The sequence below is a fragment of the Zalophus californianus genome, chromosome 2, assembly GCF_009762305.2.
Source record: "Zalophus californianus isolate mZalCal1 chromosome 2, mZalCal1.pri.v2, whole genome shotgun sequence".
NCBI classification, from domain to species: domain Eukaryota; kingdom Metazoa; phylum Chordata; class Mammalia; order Carnivora; family Otariidae; genus Zalophus; species Zalophus californianus.
In genome coordinates this window covers 80755053-80779263 of record NC_045596.1, presented here as the reverse complement: position 1 = coordinate 80779263, position 24211 = coordinate 80755053, and the positions used below count along the sequence as shown (strand labels likewise).

General features: G+C 45.2%; 2 protein-coding genes across 10 annotated transcripts in view; one reads left to right on the top strand and one right to left on the bottom strand.

Annotated features, from left to right (window-relative positions):
• TSPAN5 (tetraspanin 5) overlaps positions 1–8928 on the top strand; it is a 169197-nt gene extending 160269 nt beyond the window's left edge. For 7 of the 9 annotated variants that reach the window (XM_027599699.2, XM_035726288.1, XM_027599703.2 and 4 more), the window contains 5 exons: positions 2166–2291; positions 4204–4251; positions 4348–4464; positions 5153–5277; positions 6695–8928. In XM_027599699.2, the coding sequence (XP_027455500.1) occupies positions 2166–2291; positions 4204–4251; positions 4348–4464; positions 5153–5272 (411 nt within the window). In that variant the 3' untranslated portion in view covers positions 5273–5277; positions 6695–8928. The remainder of the gene's footprint in view (positions 1–2165; positions 2292–4203; positions 4252–4347; positions 4465–5152; positions 5278–6694) is intronic. The other 2 variants (XM_027599701.2, XM_027599702.2) reach the window with 1 other exon arrangement.
• A 7773-nt stretch (positions 8929–16701) lies between these two features.
• On the bottom strand, positions 16702–17719 carry LOC113925025 (ubiquitin-like-conjugating enzyme ATG3). Its single transcript, XM_035726234.1, is given in 2 exon segments — positions 16702–16844; positions 16846–17719. Coding segments are annotated over 2 exon segments (957 nt in total). The 5' UTR covers positions 17707–17719; the 3' UTR covers positions 16702–16748.
• Positions 17720–24211: the final 6492 nt, after the last annotated feature.

The following is a 24211-nucleotide window of genomic DNA, read 5'->3' as shown; positions in this document are numbered from 1 at the left end:
GGTTTTTTTTGGTTGGTTTAGTTGTGTATGCATTATTTTCTAACCTGCTTTATGACTTCCATAGGAAATGTCCTATTTTCACTTATCTCAATTTCTACTAAGTCCGAGGGACAAAGAAAACCTCTTGAGCAACAAGATTATAAGCACACATGCTGTTTCCAATTGACATCTGCAGAATTTTGTTGTGCTGTAGGTGTACTGTGTTATGTAGTGTCCAGAGTGGATTCTTTCTGGCTCCTTGCCCCCTTTTTGGCCATCCTCCACCCGTCACGTCTCCTAACAATACAGTCAGCAATAGAATATTTGTCCACAAAGTTCCTAAAACATGCCTATCCAAATATTATAGCACACGCAGTTCCATGCGACCAGAAGTTGAGCAACTTCTAAGCCCAGGTGGGGCTTCTAACAAGTGAAGAATCTGCTCAGCAGCGCCGCCTCCCCCGCGCCCCCAGGTTTCCGAACGTCACTAGGTGATGTCCCCTGTCATGCAAATGAAGTCGCAGATGCCCCGTTTGACTCAAAATGGAAAATGGTATAAACAGGGGATCAGAAATAGAGATCTATGCCAAACTCTAATTAGCTAAGTGACCGTCGGCTAACAGAACCTTGACCTGTTTCCCCAATTAGTAAAGTACAAATAATAGCAGCTACTCTTTAACTCATGCAAATATTAGGACACTCTAATAAGATGTACGTGGTTTTATATGAGGCTGAAGGTGTTACTGTCCTTGTGTGTTAAGGTCTTTATTTGCATGCCCTGAGAGATTGGACAGTGGTGTCTGTGACCTAAATGTCTGTGGCGGGACTGGAGGGCAAACAGAAGCCCAGTGGACCAATGGCTGTCTCTTGGTTGGACAGCTTTGCAGAGGGAGCTGGGGGTCCGCTTTGATAAAGGAGGAGACGGCTGCATCGGCACTTGCCCTGTGGGAGACCACGCTCCTTCGTTAGGTACTCAGAAGTGAGCGGAGTTGTGTTGCTTTGGTTCAGCAGCATCCGTGACTGGCCCAGAGTGAGCTGCACCTCAGGTGTGAAATTAAGCCCTGCTTCATCTCCTCAGCAGACGTCACTGTCTTGTTAGGTCATAATGCATGCAAGCTCACATCTTGCCAAGTATTCTTGCTGACTAGTTTGCATGACAAATCTGATGAAGCTTTGTAGGCAGACCTCGAGATGCACAAGCCAAGCCCTTGGAGGACCAGATGAGTTGGAAGAACATGAGTATACACGTTCTCTTGAAATGCTGTCTGCTTTATGTGGAAATGCTGTTATTTCATGTGATTTTGTTTTTCTGTCATGGAGTGTAATGTTGTGAAGTAGCTCTTGGTCCTGAAAGCCTGAAAATGGTCAGGGCTTGATGTTTACCTAACTCAGAGAGGAGAGCTGGTAGGGGAGTGATGAAGGGGCCTCTGGAGCAGCCAGTCCTTGAACCAGGCCCTTCTGAGACTCACTGACTTCAACAGCTGATTTTATATATATTTTAATGAGAGGATGGAATTTTTTAAAGTTGAAAATGTAAATGCATGTTCTTAAAAAAGTTCAGAGTAGTAACAGATACACAAAGAAAAGTAAGCCTTTAAAACTTTGGCAGGTAATGAGTATGTTCACTATCTTCGTTGTGGTGATGGTTTCACAGTGTATACATATGTGAAATCTTATAAGATTGTACCCTTTATGTGCAGTTTATTGTATGTCGATTATACCTCGATAAAAAGGATTTTTACAAAACCATTAAGGCTGCAGAGACCACAATTTTTAAAAAAGTAAGCCTCTAGCTCTCTCACCCACAACCCCAGTTGCCTCCTTCAGACACTACCGTGGTTTGGTGTCTTGTTTACCCTTCTAGAATGTTCCTCCATGCACCCACGCCAAGCAGACCTTGCTTTGCTGTACAACTCCTGCCCTGTCTGCCCTTCCAAGACCTAACACTGTGGGTCTCATCAGTCACTTAAATCAGATGCTAGCACATCCTTACAAATCTTGAGCCTTAGTCACTTTGGAAGCTTCTATAGGGCCCCTTTAGGTTTAGCTTGGTTTGATATAAATTCTGAGACGGAAGAGAAGCTCGGAGCTGGCAGAAGCTGGGTGGTGGTCGTTTGGTGGTTGTGAGTGTAGGCGCCTGGTGGCCTCCAAGTCGAGATGTTCTAATTCTCTCCTGTTTGCTCTAGTGGCAGTGCTGTGGGGCTTTTGGAGCTGATGATTGGAACCTAAATATTTACTTCAATTGCACAGATTCCAACGCAAGTCGAGAGCGATGTGGCGTGCCATTCTCCTGCTGCACTAAAGACCCTGCAGTAAGTGAATGCCTGCAGACTGCTGGCGGGGCCGGGGCGGCGGGGGCGGGTAGGGGTAGGGGTGGGGGTGGGGGGATGAGCAGAGTGATTTTTTTTTTTCTTGAAACCTCTTCTTACCTGCTTATGCCTAATTGTAGCTCCTAAAGAGGGCATAGTGCTCAGATCTTCCCAGTAGGAGTAATCATCGCTGACATGAATTTAGCAGCACACGCTGGTTCTTATTCTTAGCCTTCTTGTGAGTTGGCTCAATAAAGTTCGGAACATTCCTACTGGCAGTATCACCACCATCTTCCCTCTTTGGGTGAAACGCAGGCCCATGGAGGTTAAGTAACTTTCCCAAGTTCACATTGCTAGCAAGTGATGGAGCTGAGCTTTAGACCAAGGAAGCCTGCCTGAAGTGCCTGTTATTCCTTCCTCATAAGAGGGACGGGCTTAGGCGAGAGTTCTCGGCATTGCCTGGGAGGGCAGTGACGCTTTGCTTCCTGACTTGGTTCTGGGGGGAATCTTCGGGATACGACAAGAGTCTGAGGCGAGATAGGGCCAATCTCCTAGGGAGGAAGCCCACAGCTGCCTGGGCTCTTGGTTGTAATGATGATAGTAAGTGCTGTTTGCATTTTATTTAAGAAAAGAAAAAGCGTTAAACCTGTTCATAACCCTTTCACCATGGGTTTGGTTGTGTTTTGGGTCACATCATGTGACTGGTATGTAGGGTGACATAAAATGCTAAGTGCCTTGTTATAAGGTAAAAGCTGGGAGTGAGTGTTAGAACAAGTGGGAGACTGCTTCTGCATGTGTCTATTCCACATTCTTCGGTCTCCCAGGCCATCGGTCCAGGTAGCCTACCCCAGACCGCCCTTCTGGAAACCAGTCGGAGCCCTGTGGGTGCTCATGAGTTCAGTGGCCATTTCCCCATGCAAAGTGGAGCATGTGGGGCTCTTTAAAAGGGGCCATGGTCTCGGTGTGGAGCAGGTAGTTCCCTGAGGGCTTCAGAGGGGTCTCTGGGCTGCTGGTCTGAAAGAGACTGAGAATCAGAAAGGACTGGGTGCTCCTGCTCTGAGACTTTGCCAGGAAGCCCACCTCTCCCACTGGCTCATGTCTTGCTTTCCTCCGAGGAGGGCTGACAGGCAGGAGGGTGCCCAGCACAGAGACCTGGGTGTCTACCCAGGCGGCCTTGCGCTGGCCAGCAGGTACAAACTGTTCTGTCTCCCACTCCTGCCCTGTGTTAACATTCCATCAGAAGAATTATGAAGACTGTCAGAAGGCCTTATGCCTCCCCTTTCAACCCCGGATACTCTGGGTAGAGATTTCGCATTCCACAAAGGCTAAGCTAATAAAATCCACCCCATACCCTGCAGAGGGGGAAAATAAACAAACCTAAAACAGGAGAACCCATGTTTCTAATAGGGCCTGTGAGACATCAGGGTATCTGCCCATGTGATATGTTGTTGGGGCATTGTATTGTTTTTTTTAATTATTAAAGTAATGCATTCTCATTGAAAAACCATTTAAATGATACAGAAGTATATAGATTAAAAAGTAGAAGTTCCCCCAAAAGAGCATAAATGAAGATAGTCATTGTGCTCTTTCCCCATGGTTTTAACTATGTCTCCGTTTTCTAACCCCTGTAAGCCTCCTGAGGTGGTCAGTAACGCGCTTGCTATCCTTATATATTCTGAGCGTCAGTTTTCTTCTTCTGGAAAAGAGGGCATATTTTAATACCTACTTCTGAGGATTGTTATAATAATTACTTTGGATAAGGTATCAGAGTGTTTATTTAACCCGGTACGTAGGACATCTGCATGCCCGAGTATGCATTCGATTAACGACACTTAACAGGAATCTTCTGCTAAGTCTTAGGCGGGTTTCCTGTCTGTTGAGTGATTTTCACCTTTCTGTTTCCTTTCTCTACCAGGAAGATGTCATCAACACTCAGTGTGGCTATGATGCCAGGCAAAAACCAGTAAGTGGAATCTCATCTTGTCACTTAGCACAAAGGGTGTTGCAGGAGCTTTTGAACCTGCATGGTGATGCTGTGCTCTCCTCTTCCCTTGTGAAGGAAGTTGACCAGCAGATTGTAATCTACACGAAAGGCTGTGTGCCCCAGTTTGAGAAGTGGTTGCAGGACAATTTAACCATCGTGGCTGGTATTTTCATCGGCATTGCATTGCTACAGGTAAGACAAGGCTCCTTGATGGATGTCGCAGGGAAATGATGCCCTGGGAGAGCACTCCCCATGACAGGAGCTCTGCTGAATCCCCTTAATGTCACAGTTTTTAAGACACCTCGGAGGGCTGGGGAACAGACCTAAGCTATTTTGTTTCTATTTTATTTAAAGCCCCGATTTTAGATGCTACTATCCTGAAATACTTTAGGAAATCTTTTTTTCCTTTTCAAGATGGAGAAATTGATTGGGTCAGTAATGGGCTACTGGCATTCCAGTGTTCCCATGGCCCAAGTAATCACTGCCTTGTGACAGGTGGGGGAGGCAGGGATGGTCGGAAGTAGATCCCAGTGGCAAGATTAAGACTTTTTTAGACAGTCATCCTGTGTCCCTTTCTCTCTCTGGACCACCTTGTCAAAGTGTTAGGGAAGGAAGCGCCCACTTTTCCTCCTAAGCAGCCCCAAGAGCTGGGCTTTTTATCTTGGGGAGATATAATACTTTTCTTAGAGGGTCACAAATGGGGCACAGTGGTTGAAAGAAATTAAAGAAGACCTATATATATGGAAAGCCATTCCATATTCATAGATTGGAAGACTTAATATTCTTAAGGTGGCAGTACTCTTCAAATTGATCTACAGGTTCAGTGCAATCCCTATCAAAATTACAACTGCCTTTTTTTTTTTTTGCAAAAATGGACAAGGCCCATCCTAAAATTCATGTGGAAATGCAACGGACCCAGAATAGCAAAACAAACTTGAAAAAGAGCAAAGTTGGAGAACTCACACTTTCCGATTACAGACTTACTACAAAGCTGCAGTGATCAAGGTAGTACATAAGGTTGAACATACAGATCAGTGGAATAGATTTGAAAAGTCAGAAATAAGCCCTACCCCCAAGGTCAGTTGATTTTTGACAAGGGAACTAAGACCAGTCATTAGGGAAAGAATAGTCTTTTCCACAAATGGCGCTGGACCAACTGGATATCTGTAGGCAAAAGAACAAATTTGGACCCCTACCTCACACCATATATAAAAAATTAACTCCGACTAGATCAAAGACCTAAATTTAAGAGCTAAAGCTATAAAAAACTCTTTGAAGATAGTGTACATGTAAATCTTTGTGGCCTTGGATTAGGCAGCATTTTCTTACATATGATACCAAAAACACAAGCAACCAAAGGGAGTAGGTAAGTTGGATTTCATCAAAATTTAAACTTCTGTGCTGAAAAGGATACTATTAAGAAAGAGAAAAGACAATCCACAAAATGAGAGAAAATATTTGCAAATCATTATGTCTGATAGGGGGTTTGGTGTCTAGAATGTATAAAGAATGATTCAACAATAAAAAGACAAACTCAATTTAAAGATGGCCAAAGAATTTGAATCAGATATATCTCCAAAGAAAGTACAAATAGCCAATAAACTCATGAAAAGATGCTCATCATTAGATGTTAGAGAAATTCAAATTGAAACCACACTTCACACATACTAGGATGGATATAATTAAAAAGGAAGACAATAACAAATGTTGGCAAGAATGTGGAGAAATGGGAACCGTTGTACATTGCTAAAGGGAATGAAAACTGTAGTCACTGTGGAAAAGAATTTGGCGCTTCCTCAAACTTAAATGGAGTTCACATAAGACCCAGCAATTCCACTCCCAAGGGAATTGCAGATCTGTTCACCAAAAAGTTGTACACGGACATTCACAGCAGCACTATTCATAATAGCCAAAAAGTGGAAATAGTGTGTCCATCAACTGATGAAGGATAAACAAAATGTGGTTTATCCATCTAGTGGAATCTTAATTCAAGCCACCAAAAGGATTGAACTACTGGTACCCGCTACTATATGGATGAACCTTGAAAACATTTTGCTGTGTGAACCCAAAAGCCCACATATTATATGATTCTACTTATATGAAATGTCCAAAATAGGCAAATCCTAGAGATTGAAAGTAGATTAGTGGTTGCCAAGGATGGGGGAATGGGAATGCCTGCTAATGGGTACGGAGTTTCTTTTCAGCATTATGAAATGTTCTGGAATTAGATAGTGGTGATAGTTGCACATCCTTGCACGTATACTAAAAATCACTAAAGTATAGACTTGAAAAGGACATATTTTATAGTATATGAATTATTTGTCAATTTAAAAAATCAGAGATAAGGAAAAGGGGATTCACTGGCCAGGAAGAAGCCTACTGAAGTTGAGTTTCACTGACTCTCTTTTCCTTCCTTTCTCAGATTTTTGGGATCTGCCTGGCTCAGAATTTGGTTAGCGATATTGAAGCTGTCAGGGCTAGCTGGTAGAGCCCTGCGTCACTGCTGTAAGACACTGGACCGACCCGGCCTTCCTGACCCTCCAGCGTGCCCAGCCGAATCCACGCTGCAATCCCACGTGATGGAACTGCCGAGAACTTGGTTTTGGGCGGGTACAACTGGGAAATGCTGCTCACTGACAGAATTAAAAAGATAACCAGTATGAAAGTCGTTGCGCCGTGAATCTCTACTGTAGCCATGAATTTATGGTTGGTTGGATACTTACCAAAAAAGAAAAAAAAAAGGGAGGGTGAGGGACCCAGATGTGCTTGAATTTGTGGAACACACAGTCTTGTTCTCTCCTTCAGTGATCGGAGGGCTGGGAGAGGCGGTTTTTGCTCTTCGTCACACCTTGAGGGGACTTTCTGGTCTGTGGCCTAAAGAAGTGCATCTTTTCCAAAACTCAACCCCTTACCTGGGAGGGCTGTGGTTTTTTTGTGTTTTTGTTTTTGTTTTTGTTTTGGCGTCCCTTCACTGTACATTTCAGGAACCTGTTACAACTATCACCCCAAGAAGAAAACAGCTTGTCTTTGGGTTCAGATGTTGTGATCGCATTCACAAGTCATGTGGGTGGGCACGCCTGGTCTCTCCTGGAGTGTCTTTTTCAGGGGGAGTTGTGTATTCCATGTGCATGGAGTAAGGGCATTGGAACACTTCATGATGCTGAATTTTAGCAGGACAGATCGTTGTTCTATGTAGGCCTGAGCTGTATCTATCAATGAAATTCAAGGAGAACATGAGGTTAATGAAGAGGTATTAATTAATATCCCTCACCCCAGCCCACCAAATTAGTTGTTGGATTCTTTGGAAACTGGAATACTCTGGGTTTTGTCCTGCTTTTTTGTGTGTGTTTTTGTTTTGGTCTCCCAGAAGTGAGAGCTAGGAAACGGTTTCTCTTAACGTGTTTTTTTACTCCGCTCGAATATTAATTTGTTTGGTATACTCTCCCTGCATGATCTGTGAATCTGACTCTACCAGCCCCTTTTCCTGCCATCTTTCCTACAAGCGCTTATAAACGTTACTTGGTCTGCATTTATTTCTTGGGTTCACTGCCGTGAGAGGTGTGGCGTGTCCTCCCTGGCTGGGAAGGGACCGGCCTGCCGTGCCGTCGCAAATGCTTTCACGGACTCAACAATCCCTTGACCCCGTCCAGTCTGCGGGCCCTGGTCTGCAGCACCCTCCGCCCCCTTCTCTTGGAATGGAATTGAATCTAATTCCGAAACAGTGTTGACGCAATCAGAAAACTTCTGTTTTGTTTTGTGTTTTTTCTCATTCTGGTTTTAGTTTGCTTTTATTAAAAAAAGAAAAAAAAAAAACAAAAAAGCAAAAGTGCATGGCCAGAGCTCCTTCTGTTCTCATAGTGCAGACTAACCAGCAGGATGGTAACAAAGCACAAATACTTTGGAGGGAAGTGCATCGATGGGGCAATTGTTCTGTGACCCAAGGTGGGGGCACCACTTCCAGGTGCTGCCACTCACGCCTGTCCCCACTAACGTGGGGAGGGATGAATTTTGCCCCCAGATTTGATTCCAGCTGGTTTCTACCAGGATGTCCCTCTCCTGGGGAGCAGATAATTAGCCTGTGGAATGCTAGGAAAATCACAGGTGTATTTTGTGGTGATGACCCACTTGCCAACACAAAACTGGGCGGCCAGTGAGCATGCTTTGTGGAAACTTAGCAAGGTTTTCTATTTTAGCCCCATGTTGCATCACTGCAGCTGATGAACGTGTTAATCTGCTCAGAGAAAGGACGAATATTCTTTGAAAATTATCTCCAGAGTGTGGGTGTATGTATGACTGCATGTGTGTTTTTGTGTCTCTGTGTAGTTAGAGATGTTCGTTCCACATTCCGGCTGTAAGATGATTTTGTGTCATCTCTGCCCCCATGCAGTTGTCATTCTGTAATGTCATTCCAACATGGAGAAGACTTGAGCCCTGCAGTTGGCACTCTTGTCTCTTTTTTTTATTACCTCATTCTCCAGTGAACTCCATCTGACCAGTTGATTCAGAATCAGGCAAGATTCCCTCCCTTTGGCACATCCAGTGAAAGGCCAAACAGCAAGTCCAAGTGAGTTCTAAATTTTAATTAATCACCCTTTATTTTTTACACTTGAGAGTGGTTGTAATTAAGGCTGTCATTAATAAACTGGTTCTACCTTACCTGGAGTTATGTCTTTCTTCATTACCTGTCTTGGAATTGCAGAATTCTCTAATCCAGTGGTTCTCAGACTTTAGCATGCATCGGAATCAAATGGAGGGCTTGTTGAAACCGATTACTGTGTTTGCCCCAACCCCGGAATTTCTAACTTAGTCGGTCGGGGTGGGGCGCAAGAATGTGCCTTTCCGGACAAGTTCCCAGGTGATGCTGTTGCTGTGTCTTGGAGGCACAGTTTGAGAAGCATCGCTCTGATCAGTTCTCTAAGGGGGAAAGGAACCTTTGGGGGTTTGGGAGGGAAGGGTCCCTTTGTGCCTGCTGGATGCAGAGAGAGAGCTGGGTATATCAGAAATCTGTCCCTGAGGTCACTGTCTGATGGTCGCGATCACCTGGGGATCATGTAGGACATGGGTGATCTGGCCTTGCCCATCGCGGTTTTGGAGTAGGGGAGCCAGAGCCTTTGTTTTTAAGAAGCTCCCATTAAAAAATTTAATACACAGTGAGATTCAGGACCCATTATTTTGGTAATATTCACAACATTTTTTCTAAGAAAATAATTTCTAGTAGTCCCTGAGAACAAGAATCTTAACCCATTTGAGAAGAGCCAACATAAATGTCCTTTCCTTTTGAATTATCACCGTAGAAAGACTTTATAAAACTATTAAAGACTTTTTTCAAAGATCAAATGAGAACAAAATTTTAAGGTTCATAGAGTATTCTCAGGCCCAAGTATGTCCCGAGACTTTGAGAAACAGTTTACCTCATTTCCCTGGATATTTGAGACCAAAATATTATTTTGACTTTAAAGAAATTGGTCAGCGGCAATTGGAGATAAACAATACCTAGTGAGGTCTCTTAGCACAGCTAAGATTATCTACCTATGCGAGGAAATTGGCCCTCCTTGCTCACAGCAAACCACAGCACACCAGGCCAACAAAGAAAAATTACAGCTCAGAGGTAAAAGGATGCTTTGTCGACAAAACTCAAAACTTACAGGAAGTTTCTTCCCTGTTTAGAAGGTAGACTTTGGAGGATGGTTATTAAGTTTCTCTTTATCTCTATTGTTTGGTTACAACAAACATCATTGCTTCCATGATTTAAAAATACCTAATACGGTTTTTAAAAATGAAGAATTTTGCATCATGAAGCACTTAAAAGAGAAGTCCCTTTTTTTCCTCCTTCCTGCTACAGGTCCCAGTCATCCTCCTGTCAAGGGGATTCTGAACAGTGTCTGCTGGCCTTTTCTTACGGTGCAGAAGGTTTTCTCATTCGCGCCCGTGTGTGCGTGTGTGCGTGCGCGCGCGCGCGCACGCGTGGGCAGGAGTGGAGCCATGCAGCACTTCTGTGGAGTCCGTCTCTGTCGGTTTCCGTTTGCTTGGACAGGAGCCCTGGGAAGCCCGTGCGCCAAACAATGAGGAGCCGGAGCCCAGTGACCTGGGTGGCCCTCCGCAGCTCTGTCATTTATTCGGTGAAGCCCTCTTTCTCTAGGGAAATCCTGTTTAGACCTCCAAGGAAGAACCGGAAACCTCTCCATAAACCCTGGCCAGTGGGGGTTCATGGCTGGCTTTCTCCGGGGAGGGCATGGGGCTGCTTCCGGGTGCTGCCTTCTCAGCAATGAGAGGCCTAGTCTTTGAGAAGGAAAATGCACTGTTGGCCGGGAAACGTACTATTCCTGGCCTTTTGGTGACATGATAAAATCTCTATATGACAACAGTTAAGGGAGATGTGTCTGGGCAGGGGTAGGGGGCAGAGGAGAGAAGCCAAACTCTGAGCAAGGACCAAAGCCATCTTTAGTCTTACCTTTGCCTTCTCTCTTTTTTTGGAGTTTGTGACAAAGGTGGAGTTTATAAAATTATAGAAGTCCTCGTTTTTAGGACTTCTTTAATCTGGGGAATTAAATACAGCGTCCTTTGGATGGTTCATGCTGAGTAGTTATCTTATAAGCTTGGCACCCATGACAGGATGCCTGAGTTAGTCCACTCCTGCTCTCCATGAACCCAAACCAAAATCCTTGCGACCTGCACTGGCCAGTGCAATTTCCTCCTTTATTTCTAGGAACTCCCGACCAGAGAAAACCTAAAGGAAGAGCAGGTTAGTGCATGGGTTTCACACTGTGTAAATATACTCCAAAAAGAAAGCACGCAAACAAGAAAGTGTGTCCCATGTTGTTGCTTTTCATCGAATGTGTAATTGTGCTGTAGGCGGGAGAAGGCCACCTTTTCAATCTGGAGCTTATCTTCGTGTATTAACTTTTGCAGAGCAAATGGTTTGACAGGAACGTTTTAGTGGCCTGCCCCCTAGTGGTGACCATGTAAAACGACTTACTGGGGTTGGAATAGTTACTGCGGGAATGAAATGACTATTCAGAGGTCCTTGTGCTTTGGAGGAACTTGCGGGTCATACGGCTGCATTTTGTGTCCTTTGGGTAGGTAAGTCTTTAATTCCCTTTACAGACTCCTGGAAATGATATAGCTTGTTTTGGCAAGCGAGAGAGCAGGGTGTTTAGCTCCTTTCACCTGAATCTATGTCCTGACCTTGCTGCGGGGACTTTATAGGGCCCTGGGGCAGGGTGCATGCAGGGCAAAGCTGGGCCCTGCCTTCCTGCCAAGACCTCAGACACAGTTTTATAGAGGAGACGGTGGCTCTCTAAAAGTGCTCATCTGCCAGGCAGGCAATTCTCCCGAAGCAATGCATACATTTCTTGTATTTTCTCTACAAGCACCTGTGTGGATCACCTGGGGTTTGCTTGGATCTGAGAATCTGCAACTTCGATTTTAAAGAAGACTGCTAGGGTGTTGGGGTGGTCTGGATCACCAGCTGTAACTTGTGTTTGAGGAGTTTGTTACGGGTTGAACTGTCTTCCAGAAACTCATATATCGAAGTCCTTACCCCCAATACAGCAGAATGTGACCTTATCTGCAACCAGCGTCATGGCAGATGTCATTAGTTAAGATGAGGTCCTACTGGAGTAGGATGCGTCTTCTGAAAAGGGGAAATTTGGACATGGATCCGCACAGAGGAAGAATGCCGGGTGAACAGGGAATGCCGAAGACCGCCAGGAAGCCGGCAGAGGCTAGAAGGGAGGCATGGAACAGATTCTCCCTCAGAGCCTTCTGGAGGGACCAATCCTGCCAACACCTTTGCACTTTTACACCCCAGAATTGTGAGATAATTGCTGTGGCTTAAGCCACCGACTTGGTGCTACTTTGTTACTGCAACCCTCGGAAACAAATACAGAGTTTGACTGCCTCGTGCTGGTTTCCAGGGTAGACGGGGTGGGACTGCTCTGAGGTCTGTATGCTGCTTTCCGGCAGGAGGACGATCGGTGTGCTTGTGCCCCGGGCGGAGCGCCTGAACTTGGCATGGGGCATGCTCTATCTGCTTTGGGCTCTTACAAAATAGTCTCAACATGTTTTGTGGGACATCTTAAACATAGGGAATGCTTTATTACACTATGATTGAAAATGGTGGTCCTGCAGTCTGTTTAAGTAAATGATCTTAAATGTAACTTGTTAGAGTGATTAAAGCCTTGTTAATAAAATAGCTATATTTCCATGATGTGTGTTTTCTTGAACTCCTGTTACTTTGTGATGGAATCAGCCCACTGGTTCATGGACACCCTGCTCTAAGATGGTGCCAGGGGGAATGCGTTGTCTGTCCCTTGAAGTGACAGGTGGCATTTACTCCAAGTTTACTATGTTCCAGGCACTGTGCTATAAGTACTCTGCGTACGTTTTTGAGGAGATGTAAACTGGAGGAGAGAAAAGCCCCACACACGTGGAAAATTTAGACTTTGTCCTGAGTTAAACTGCTCTCTTCCAAGGTGGTGCTGGCCCAGACGGGAAGAAGGAACACAAGGCAGCGGAAGGAGGCGTCAAGGAGGAAGACAAGCTTGGCCGGGGCCCCCAGTCGGGGCAGAGGAAGCCATCGCAGGGCAGGAGGAAGAAGGTGAGTGCTTCTGGGGAGGTGGGGAGGCCCCAGGAGTGGGGAGAAGTGCTGATGAGCGGTGAGAAAGTCAAGCACACAGAGTCCTGGAACCGTGGCCCGCCTCAGCAACCTGCCGAATGAGGGGCGCTGGTAACTGAGGTGATCGGTCTCTACTTCCTTCTGGAGTGAAGAGGTGTCTGAATGAAGAGTGGGAGAGTTTGGTAAAGCTGGACAGTGTCTGCGGGTACAAAACCCCTGGCTTTGGATGAGAATACTTAAGAAATCATTTCAAAAATTTGCCAGAATTGTCTAAGTATTTTGTGGAAAGCAAATAAAATAGCCGCAACCCCATGCCCTCCCGTGAAGTCACTGAAACTTTACAGATCAAATGGCCTTAGAGCTCAGCCGGGCAACAGCAAATGCCTTATTTCCTCCATGTTTTGGAACCCAGCTGTTTGCTCTGTCCAGTGCCACTGTCGCTGTGAGATTTCTGTGGCCCGGGAGCTGGCAGGGTGAGCACCAACATGTTGCAGCAGGTGGGGGAGGGACACTGCCTTGAAGCAGGTGGAGGCTGGAGGTGACAGTCTTGTTCTTTTTCAGGTTGAAGCCAGAGAGCAGTAGTTCTCAGCAATAGATGCACACTAGAATCACCAGGGAACATCAGACAACATCAAACCAAAACAAAAAACCAACCCAAAAACACCACCCTGCCGCCCTCCTCCACTCCCCACTTTTAAGGGCCCAGGTCATTCCTACTGTACTATCAGGGTTTCTCAAACTTTAATGTTACAGGAATCACCTGGGTCACCTGAAATCACCTGGGGCTGATTTAGCAGGTCTCTTGGGGAGGGGGGCGGGGGGAGGAGTGCCTGGTTCCAGCAGGTCCCAGATGACACTGCTGTCATCTGTAAACCACACTTTGAGAGGTGAGGACAATCAACAGGTAGGCCCTATTTACAGCAATGCAAAATTCATGCCTTATTGACATTTCTAGAGGACATCTTTCCTACAGCTACTAAGTTGAAATTTTCAGGTCTGGGAAGGAAAATGCAGGGTGACAGTAAATAGGCAATATGTGTATATTTGTTAAATATATATTATTCTGGTTACAAAAGAAAAACCTCAATGCAGGAAACACAGGAAAACAGAAAAAAAATATATTTTTTTATATATTTGTATATTTTATATTTTTAACAACTAAAGGTCTATATTCGTATAGACCCACAAATTAGTGTGTGTCTTTCCATGACTCTTTTGTTTTAAACGGTTTAATACTGTTTATGCTCTTTTAGAGTCTGCTTTCTTCAAAATGGAACATTTTCGTGATCAGTGAATATTTTATGCAATAAATATTTTTATGGTCACATAGTATTCTGTTGTATAGACCAGAGGTTCTCAAAATAGGCAATATGAAGGCCAAAGTCCAGGCACTTTTGGGGGGTTCCCAAGACCCTCTCAAAGAGGCCATTACGTCAACACTATTTCATAGTAATACTTAGACAATTCCTCCTTGTTATCCTTCCTGAGTACACAGTGGAGATTTTCAGAGACCGCATGCCGTGATGATGCCCTCGCTCTGACAGCTAAATGGTGTGTATACTTGGTATTTTTGTGCTTTAAACATTTCTCCCTTTTAATTTTTAATATAGTAAATACTCATAGGAATAACCCACACAAGCAAAAGTTATTTGGGGCCTCAACTATTTTTAAGTGTAAAAGTATTCTGAGGCCAAAATTTGTGAAATGCTGGTGAAGATACACTATAACCAACTAACCATCACTATTGGAAAGTTAGGCTCTTCCCAACTAAATAAAGTTGCAGTCAGTTCTCTTATATGTTTCTTATATTTTGCACATCGTTAGACTCCTAATAGGGGAAGGACTGTATCAAAGGATTAAAAACATCTAATTTGTGGCATCTACAGTTAAGCCTTATTTAAAGCTATGCACAGTCAATACCATATCATTCACATTTAAATTTTCTTTTTTTTTTTAAAAGATTTTATTTATTTATTTGACAGAGAGAGAGACACACATAGCGAGAGAGGGAACACAAGCAGGGGGAGTGGGAGAGGGAGAAGCAGGCTTCCCGCTGAGCAGGGAGCCCGATGCAGGGCTGGATCCCAGGACCCCGGGATCATGACCTGAGCCAAAGGCAGTCGCTTAACGACTGAGCCCCCCAGGCGCCCCCACATATAAATTTTCAAATGAAAATTTTTAATTTTGTCAGGATTTGCACCCCAAATCAAAAGAAGAAAATTAGGTCTTTTATCTGTTCCAGAGGAGGATTTATGTTAACTTAATAATTAATACTAGAATGCCAGTTATGTCACTACCCGGTCTGTTGTGATAGGGATATTTGCCACTGAGATGGCGGGAGTGCAGAGCCACTGTCCTCCTGCACCACCTGCTCAGAGTGAGAACAGGAACAAGAAAATGGCCCGCAAGTGGACGTCATGCCTTTAGGAAAGACCATCTCAGGACTGTGGCTTCAAGGCCTAATTTGGTTTCTACTGATGCTTTCATTACTCTTCCTTGAACAATTGCTAATGCTGCCTCTCCACACCTGTCTTTTGAGCCTCATGAATATTAAGGGTCCTAGTCAACTTGAGGGCGAGAGAGGGAAGAGAGAGGATTAAAACAGATACAAAGAGTCAGGGCTTACTCATTCCACTCGGGGGCAAAAGAAAGCCTTTATGAGATGTCGATTCCTTTCTGGACTCTGTCATGGTAAGAACTGGAGTCAAACTGGGCATTGGAACATATGCCTTAATGACTCAGTCACTGTGAATAGGAGGCTGGTCACTCGCTAAGCCTGAAGCATGCTTTTGGTCAAAAACAAAAGTCAACCGAATAAATTTTAAAGATCTTACTGACTTTATTCAATGATTCAGGTTGAAGAATCAGGCAGCATCTTTCTAGCACAGAGAAAGGAGCCCTGAGTTGCTATACAAAATGAAAAACTTCTATCGGCAGAAGAGAGTGGGAACAAGGAGGTTATACTAGCGAAAAGCGGGGTGGTTGTGGGGAGGTCACTTTCCTTTGGGGGATTGTAGGGGTCTGTCAGGCACATTAACTCATTTGTGTGATTAGGTAATTCCTGGTTGACTGGTTTAAGATTTCATTTCTGGGAGCCACCAAAACTGTAAGTCTTGGCTTTTGTGTCTCCATTTTGGGCCCATTGTCTCGTTTTTAATACTGTGCAATCTATATACAGTGAAAACTCTTCAGGTTGCTTTTAGGAAAAAGGAAAGCCATTTGTGGTAAAGTCAGAAGGTCACACAGACTGTGTATGTGCCGCTTAGAGCTCAACCACCGTCCATGGTGGGACCTTAGCCACACTACTTTCTCTCCCACCTTCCTGTATAAGATGGAGATAGTGGTACCTACACCATGGGATGAAAGGGGTCCCCCTGCTCTTCTTCCCCAAACCCTATGCATGCCCTCGACGTCACCTAAAAATATGGCTTTCTCAGGGAGGTTCTGTCAGTACTCGCGGACCCTCTCTCTGCTCCACCAAGACCTGCTCCACACCACTCTCTTCTGAAGAACTCTTAACCCTTGAATTCCCTTGAACATTGTCTTTTTTCCATGGAATTGGCCTGTATTGTTAACTTCTAGGTCTCAAGCACCTAGATATTCATGAGGCTGCTTTTTTTAGCATGTCAGTGAACAATGAGATTAACTTTGTTTCTGGGTAGAGAGTATATGCTCACCGAAAGGATACTTTTTTTTTTTTTTTCCTGGTAGTGGAACTTTTTTTATTTAATGCATAAACATATAAGTCTCTTTATTAGAGAAATTGTACATATTGGTGAATATGGTCAATGGTCACATCTATGGGTTAATTGTTTAAAAATCAGAAACAATAATTAGGATAGATTCTATGCTCTCTTCGTTACATTGTGAAGTGTCTTGTGTAGTCATATTCTATTGTTGGAATGACAGCTTGCACAAACTTCAAGAAAATTAGAAGATACATATGAACACCCAAGTTCTCCCCCTCCTTCTGCAACAGTCTCAATGATTTTCTTCATCACCTCAGCATGCCTGCATGGGTGAACTGAACACATAGGAGGTGGTGGGAGATGAGGGTGATTTTCAATGGTCACTGTTTTCTTCACATGATCTTGACTGATGTCTTCATATATGTGTTCAACTGTTAAAGGCTGTCTTTGCTTATCATAGCCGAACAACCATAGTCGTTGTGTCTGGTAATATTTATCATAAGTGATATAAAGGTCGTAAGTTCTTGTTTGCAAAATAGCATCTTCACCTCCAGCATCAGTTTTAGCTTTACAAGCTTCTACTATTTTCCTTGTGTCTAGGGTAGCCTCACCTGTTTCCAACAATCCACTTTCTTCATATTCTTCCATATCTGCAGCTTCTCCTTCGTCTTTTTCTTCCTCCTCCTCACACATTGCTGAGCAATCTTGAAGTTTTATTCAAACTTCTTGAAAGTCCTTGCTTTCCAATGTAATCTCCTTAACTGCTTCAGTTATTCCTGCAATACCTGTGTTATGATAAGTATCTACCCATCCCCCATCACCATCATCTTCTTCAATGATAGCTTCCAGTTCATCTGAATATTCCATCTGTTTGCACCGCTTGTAGCATGGCACATTTTTGGTGACCAAAAATTGTTTGCCTGTTGGTAGGTATGCCTTCACTTTCAATTCTTCCCCTGTAGCCCATTGCCATGTTGGACAGTGGTGGACTAAGTGATCTGCAGCTGCCACAACCTCTTCTGGGGTGATAACACCTGTTTCCTTAAACTTTGATTCCTTGAGGACCGGGGTCAGGTACTCAGCCTCTTCCAGTGCTTTTTCCTTCACCGTGTTAATCACATTCTGCATCCTGGCCGCGAGGGAGGGCAGTGGGGACGAGGGGAGACTTAGTAGAGGCGGGTGCATGCGCACCCCTCGCCTTCTTGGGAACCGTCTTCTCCCGCTTGCTTCACTCGCGCCCCTTCCGGCTTCCCCTTCTCTCTCTTGCCATAGCTCCGAAAGGATAGACATTTATCTGTAAAATAGATCTCTACTTCCCTGTACGGTGGTTTTTTTTCAAAGATGAACCGACCCTGACAAGTTTCAGACAACTCTGGATGAGCTTAGGCCTGTGTCCAACCCTCCCAGGGCCCCTCCCCTCCCCCAACCTTCCAATCCTATTTAAGCATCGAATAGGGAAGGCGAATATGGGTGAGGATCAAGCCTTGGGGGAAATTATTTTGCTAATGAATTATGAGTTTCATCCAGGCTTGAAGGATTTTGGAACCAACCAGTTTTTGAAATAGCTATGTTGCTGGGAGGGGGGATCAAACTTTAAACTGAGGAAAACTCTTGTGGGGTTGCCAGATGAAATTGAGGTCCTCGTGAGTTTATTTCGGTTCAAACAGTAAGAGTATTTGTGCTGACCTAGATGGCTATCCTTCAGGTGTCCTGGAAGGGACAGAAACCACCCTAGGCAAGACAAGAGGAAGTCAGGGTCCCTCACAATGAAAGGCTGTAAGGCACGGGGTGGACACATGGAAAGCTGAAGAGAAAGGCTGTGTGCCTTTCATGGGTGCAGTCGCCCCCTTTGCCTTCTCTCAGAGCTGAAGGCTCCAGATTATCAGCAAGAGGCTCCTGATGTCTGAGCTTTCCATCAGGGTGATGGGGGACAGAATGCTCTGGACAGTGGTTGTATCTGGGGTTGTGCCCAGTAAGACTGAGCAAGCATGAGGATATTCAGGTGATATCACTGGAAGATGTGTCAAGACTAATTATTCCAGGTAGTTTAGGGTGGCAGAAAGGTCTCTGACCATTCTGGGAGATGTCCACCTTAGACCCTATCTGGAGTGGAGTAGCTCAGGAAGTCTGCTTGCCCTGAGTACAGTGGTTTATTGGCAAGTGATAATTGGTCCCAGGGTCAGAACTCAGTGGCCTCAAAAAAGGATAAAGGTTGAATAATGATCCTGGGTTATTGATGCAGTAAAAGGCCACCTGCTTGGATAGGATGATGACCCCTTTGTTGGCCAGGTCAAGCTCTCTGTGAGGACTTGAAAGAAAGTTTGATTGCCCTTGGTTCTAACAGGCCAATGTTTTTCTACTCTAGCTGCAGATAAGGATCACTTTTATTACTTTTGGAGCTTTAAAAATTCAGATGCCCAGGCTCCAGATCCAGAGATGTAATTACCAGAGTTTTGGGTAAGGAACACCATTTTTTTTTAGATGGGGGTATTTTTGGTGTCTCTTGGGGACTCTGATATAACACAATAATGTGTGTGTATTTAGGAAGTGCTAAAGGGCGCACTGCAGGCCAAGGGACTCTCTAAAGTCAAGGCTTAGCTGGAATAAGGAGCTGCCACTGGATGTCTCCTCAAGGTGCCTTAAGCACCTCCAACCCAGTGCATCAAAGCCAGCTCACTCATTGTTCTCTTACAGAAACCTGCTTCTCCTCCTTTGTTCTTCCTCTCCATTAACAAACATCACCACCTTCTTCTGCACTGTCACCCAAGTCAGACACTTCAGAATCCTCTTTGCTTCCAAACTCCACCCTTTTCTGAACATCTAGTCCCAATTTAAGCATGAAGAACTATGAAGACTCTGAAGCTTCAGAGGCTAACAAGTTCACCTGCATCTGTTTCACCACCACAGAGCAGAGGTGTGGGACTCCTGAGACACAGGACTTTTGTTACTCACTGCCCTGCAGGCTGTAAGTTTCTCATGCCCCCTAGTCCCACAGGGGGTAGTGACTACAAGTATAGTAGGTTTGTGCTTCAACCAAGGAACGCTTAGGAGAGCCCCAATCTTATAAAGTGATCTGAGAGCAATCTTGGCCAACCTCTGACCACCCCCCTCACCCTGGGGAGGAATTACTTCTGTCTTACAAGGCTGTTTGTTCTGTCCACATCCTTGGAGGGATAGTTTGAGACAAAAGCTATCTCTTCACGGGAGTATAGAAACATGAGCTGCCCCTGCATTGTCTCCCAACATTAGGAACTTACCACAATTTCCTATTAATCTTACTCCTGTTTTGTGGGTGTGTCCTATTAACAATAGTTCCAGTTCTAGAACAAAACATAAAACAAATATTCCAATCTTCTATTGAAAAACTTTTGGTTTTGGGGGCGCCTGGGTGGCACGGTAGTTTAAGTGTCCAACTCTTGGTTTTGGCTCAGGCAGTGATCTCAGGGTCCTGAGATGGAGGCCTGTGACCGGCTCCACACTCGGCACGGAGTCCGCTTAAGATTATCCTCTCCCTTGGGGCGCCTGGGTGGCTCAGTTGGTGAAATGTCTGCCTTCGGCTCAGGTCATGATCCCAGGGTCCTGGGATCGAGCCCCGCATGGGGCTCCCTGCTCAGCGAGGAACCTGCTTCTCCCTCTCCCACTCCCCCTGCTTGTGCTCTCTCTCTCTCTCTCTCTCTCTCTCTCTCTCTCTGACAGATAAATACAGTCTTTTAAAAAGATTTCCTTCTCTCTCACCACCTCCCACCCCAAAAAAATCTTAAAAAAAAAAAAAACAACTTTTGGTTTTTCCATGACATAATAAAAAATTAAAATGTCTAAGAGACTCCCCCCCCCCCCGCCCCATTCTGGTCTTCTCTATTTTCCCCACCGTATCTCTGGCCTCTGCCCTTCCATATGTATCCCCTGTGGTGGGATGCTTAGTGTTCTCTCCCTACAGACCCCTGTAACTCTGTTTATGTGGTGAACACACTTACTTGTTTGCTTAATGTAAACACATTAATGTTTTCATCTTCTCCCCCAGTGGACCAAAGCTGTCTTCTCATTCCATCCCAACACGGTGCCTGAGGTACACAGTAAGAGATCAATAGATTTTTGTGTAGTGAGGAAAGCTGCGACATGAGCAAGTCAGGCTGTTTGGGGTTTTTCTGACCTTCGAGAGTTAAAGCTGCTAGCCCCAGTTGTTTCAGTCCTTTGTCTTCTGTTTTAATGAGTTCTGTGGTTGTGGCTTATGAGCAGAACAAGCTGTCCTCAGAGGTTTTGATGCTTTAATGATTAGCCTTGCTAATCAAAATTTCATTCTGCTCCAAATAACAGAAGACCTTGCTCCAGGGGTTTGAGCAGCAGGTGTGTGTCTCATGTATGCCTGAGAGCCCTCAGTACGGGGCTTCTCCTCCGGGTCTCTGATGCCACTGCGGATCGAGGCGCTGTTCCCCTTTCTGCTCCACTGTCCTTGGTGTATGGGCCTTTGTCCTCACGTTTGTACCTCATGGTAGCAAGAGGGCTGCTGTACTTGGGGAGCCCATATCAACACTTGAGGCAGGGAAAAGGAAGAAATGGAGAAGGCGAAGCTTAGAAAGCTGGGAAGTTGGAGTTCCATCTTAAACTTGGCACAATGTCCCCCTGAACAAAAAACGGAGTTCTGTTAAAAAGGAACGAGGAGCTGGGTATTGGGTCAATAACTCATAATAGGTATTTAAAAGACAAAGTGTCTTTTAAAGTATTTGTTTTTCTTGTCTTTCTGATTATTTTATTTGGTCCTACCAATCTGACCCTTGCCCAGGCCCACCATTCCTGCATGTCCTGGCTTTGTAGACATTTGAATCATGTCTGGGTCCCAAGTGGTGACTGACTTCTTTTTTTCCACGCTCTGCCTCAATTTCTCAGAAACTGAAGACATTTCGTTTGGGTCTCTTACTGATAGTCTATTCATCTTCTAATATGGCAGAGATGGGGGGAGCTCTGGCATATTTTTGGTGCTGAGCCGACTAACCCTCTAGGGAAAATAAGATTTGACAACTATTCCTGTCTATGCCATACCTTAGCTCATGGTCTGTGTGATGCTCGGTGGTTTGAATCACAGAGAATTACCTGGCCCTTGGGGCTTACTCACTCTGGGGCAGATGGGGGAACATACTCCCCTTTGGTATATGATGTCAATGAAACGTTTAGGAGCAGGGTGTTTCTCCTTTTGGGTTAGCAGGGTCCCCCTATTTTGTAAAAGCCCCTGACTCATGGGATGAAGGGGATGGTTAGGATAATTTTGTCCTCAGGAGAAGGGATGTATTTCTGACCCAGCTAAGAAGGGACTTCGTCGGTTTCTGCAGTCACCACAGTGTGCTGCCAGCACTGTGAAGGGACAGGAAGGTCAGCACTGTCTCCCTCCTGTTAGGACGATGCAGTGGGTGCAGGCTTGGGCGTGGCCTGCAGCTGTATTGCCAGGTATCTAATACTTGTCAGTCAGACTGCAGCTGTCACTGCCCTTCAGAATGTCAAGGCTTTGAGGGGATAAAAATAATGCAAGTTTGCACGGGTCATAAAAGTGCCCTTGGGTCAAATATTGGGGCCTCCATTAAGCATGGCTTTTCCTGTCTTCCTGCTTCTTTCCTCCTAAAATTCCATTGCCCGTTCTTCTGCTCCAGAAGCAGACAGCCTGCACATGTGGGCTCCACAGGGTCACAGGCACACGGACGTCCAGGGGCAATGGGCTTCTGGGGAAACAGGGCAGGGGAGCCAGGTGGGGACTCTAGTAGGCTTGAGAAGCACGCCCTATGCAAAGGGCCACAGCCACATGCTGTCTGCCTGGAATAGAGTCCCTGGTTACCAGATCTCCCCATTAAAAAAAAAAAAAAAAAAACTAGATTTTAATGCAAAATCATCCAAATTTTAAATGTTTACAGCTGCTCATCCCTGCGCTCCCCCCCCCCCCCCCGCCTTTCTTTTTCTTCAGAATACCACGTGAAACAAAGATGCATGAGGGCCCCCGGTTTGCTCTCTCTAGTCTATAGAAAGAAATGGGCAGTCAGGTTATAGAATCCCAAGGAGTATTAAATGAGGATTCTTGTGGAAGAAGAGGCTCTCCACCCCTCTCTTCCCCCTCCACGTGAGTGGTGCCTCGAGAGTGTTTATCAGCTTGGAACAAATCAGAGTGGTGGCTCACAGGCTTGGTAAGAGGTGCAGAAGTGCTGGGAGCAGTTGATGACAGTGCTAAGAGGCAATTAGATTCCCATTAGCTAAACACCAGCTCCAGTGGGGGCTTGAAGGTGTGTTCACCTCCTCTTTGTAGGAGGCCCACTCTGATACATTGGGTGAGGGGGTGGTGGTCAGTGGCAAGTGGGTGACCCTGACTTCCTGCCTGGATGCCCAGGAGGGAGGTGTTGCCACTCCACCCTCGTGGCCCCTCTTCCCCTGGGCAGTGGGTCCCCTTAGGAGATGAAGGAGGGCTTGGCAGGAGCCAGGAGTGTCCAGGAGGTGAAGAAAGGACAAGTGGAACCAGGAGGGGGCAAAGAGGCTCACTGAACAACTGACAAGGACCTCTGAAGAAGAAAGCGAGAGGAATTAGAGGCAGAAAGTCGAATGGCAGGGACTGACAGGTCAGATAATTTCTAAGAACTACTCTAGCATCTGCAAATGCTCACAATTTTGCATTTGGTTTGTTTTTCAAAAATCAAAATATGTCTTAAGTGCTCAAATGTGGGAAAATGGTTAAGTAAATTATGGTACATCTACTGTAACTGAAGAATATGCGGCCATTAAAAGTGAGGTTTGTGAAATAATTAGTAATGTGAACAACACTTATATAAGTGGAGAGGATGTAGCTACATGTGGCAGAACACTTGAACAGTGCACAGTGTGCACACACACACAGGGCACTTGCTGTGGGAGAGCGTGCCAGAATCTCCCTCCGAAACTGAGCATCAGCCCTCAGTCCCAGGTTTAACAAAGCCTGCATTTTAGGGGGCAAGGGACTGTCAAATCCGGTTATGGACACTCCTGTACCGATAACATCTTTTCTTCAGATGCTTTTCTTAGGCCAGTGCACACCTTGCTCCCACTTCTCACGGCTTGGGGGAAGGCGCTGCCTCTCACAGCCACCCTGCTAGGGGAACAAGGGGCAAGAGGCAGGAGCGGGAAGCAGAGGATTTAACAGGTGTTAGTATGGGATACAGTGAAGCCCAGTGGTCATTCTGCTGTGTCACTTCCTCTAACTTCTGGGCACTGGGGGTTGGGTGGTGTGGGTTAAGAGTGGAATTTCCTTACCTGCAAGAAAAAGGAAGTTATTGTAGGAAAGGCGTAGTGGGGGAGTGGGTTGCATTCCTGAACCTTAAAAAAAGGGAAGGTGGGGTAAAGGACTTCTATACTGATAGTTGGCCCCAATTGAAAATAGGGACTATTTTGTATTCCTTCAGAGATGGGTCTGAAATAAAAGCTACTCTGGTTAATATTTCCTCCCCATTGTTCACCCTGATTAGGGCAGCTCTTTATCTTCGGCTGTTGGGTTGCAACCTACATGCCTTTATATTATCTTAGAGTGTAATTCAACCTTTCCCTCCTTCGTAAATTCTATGTAATTATAGGTATTCATCTGATGTGCCTATGCTAGACATGGGAAAGGGACTGAGAACCAAGAAGCTGA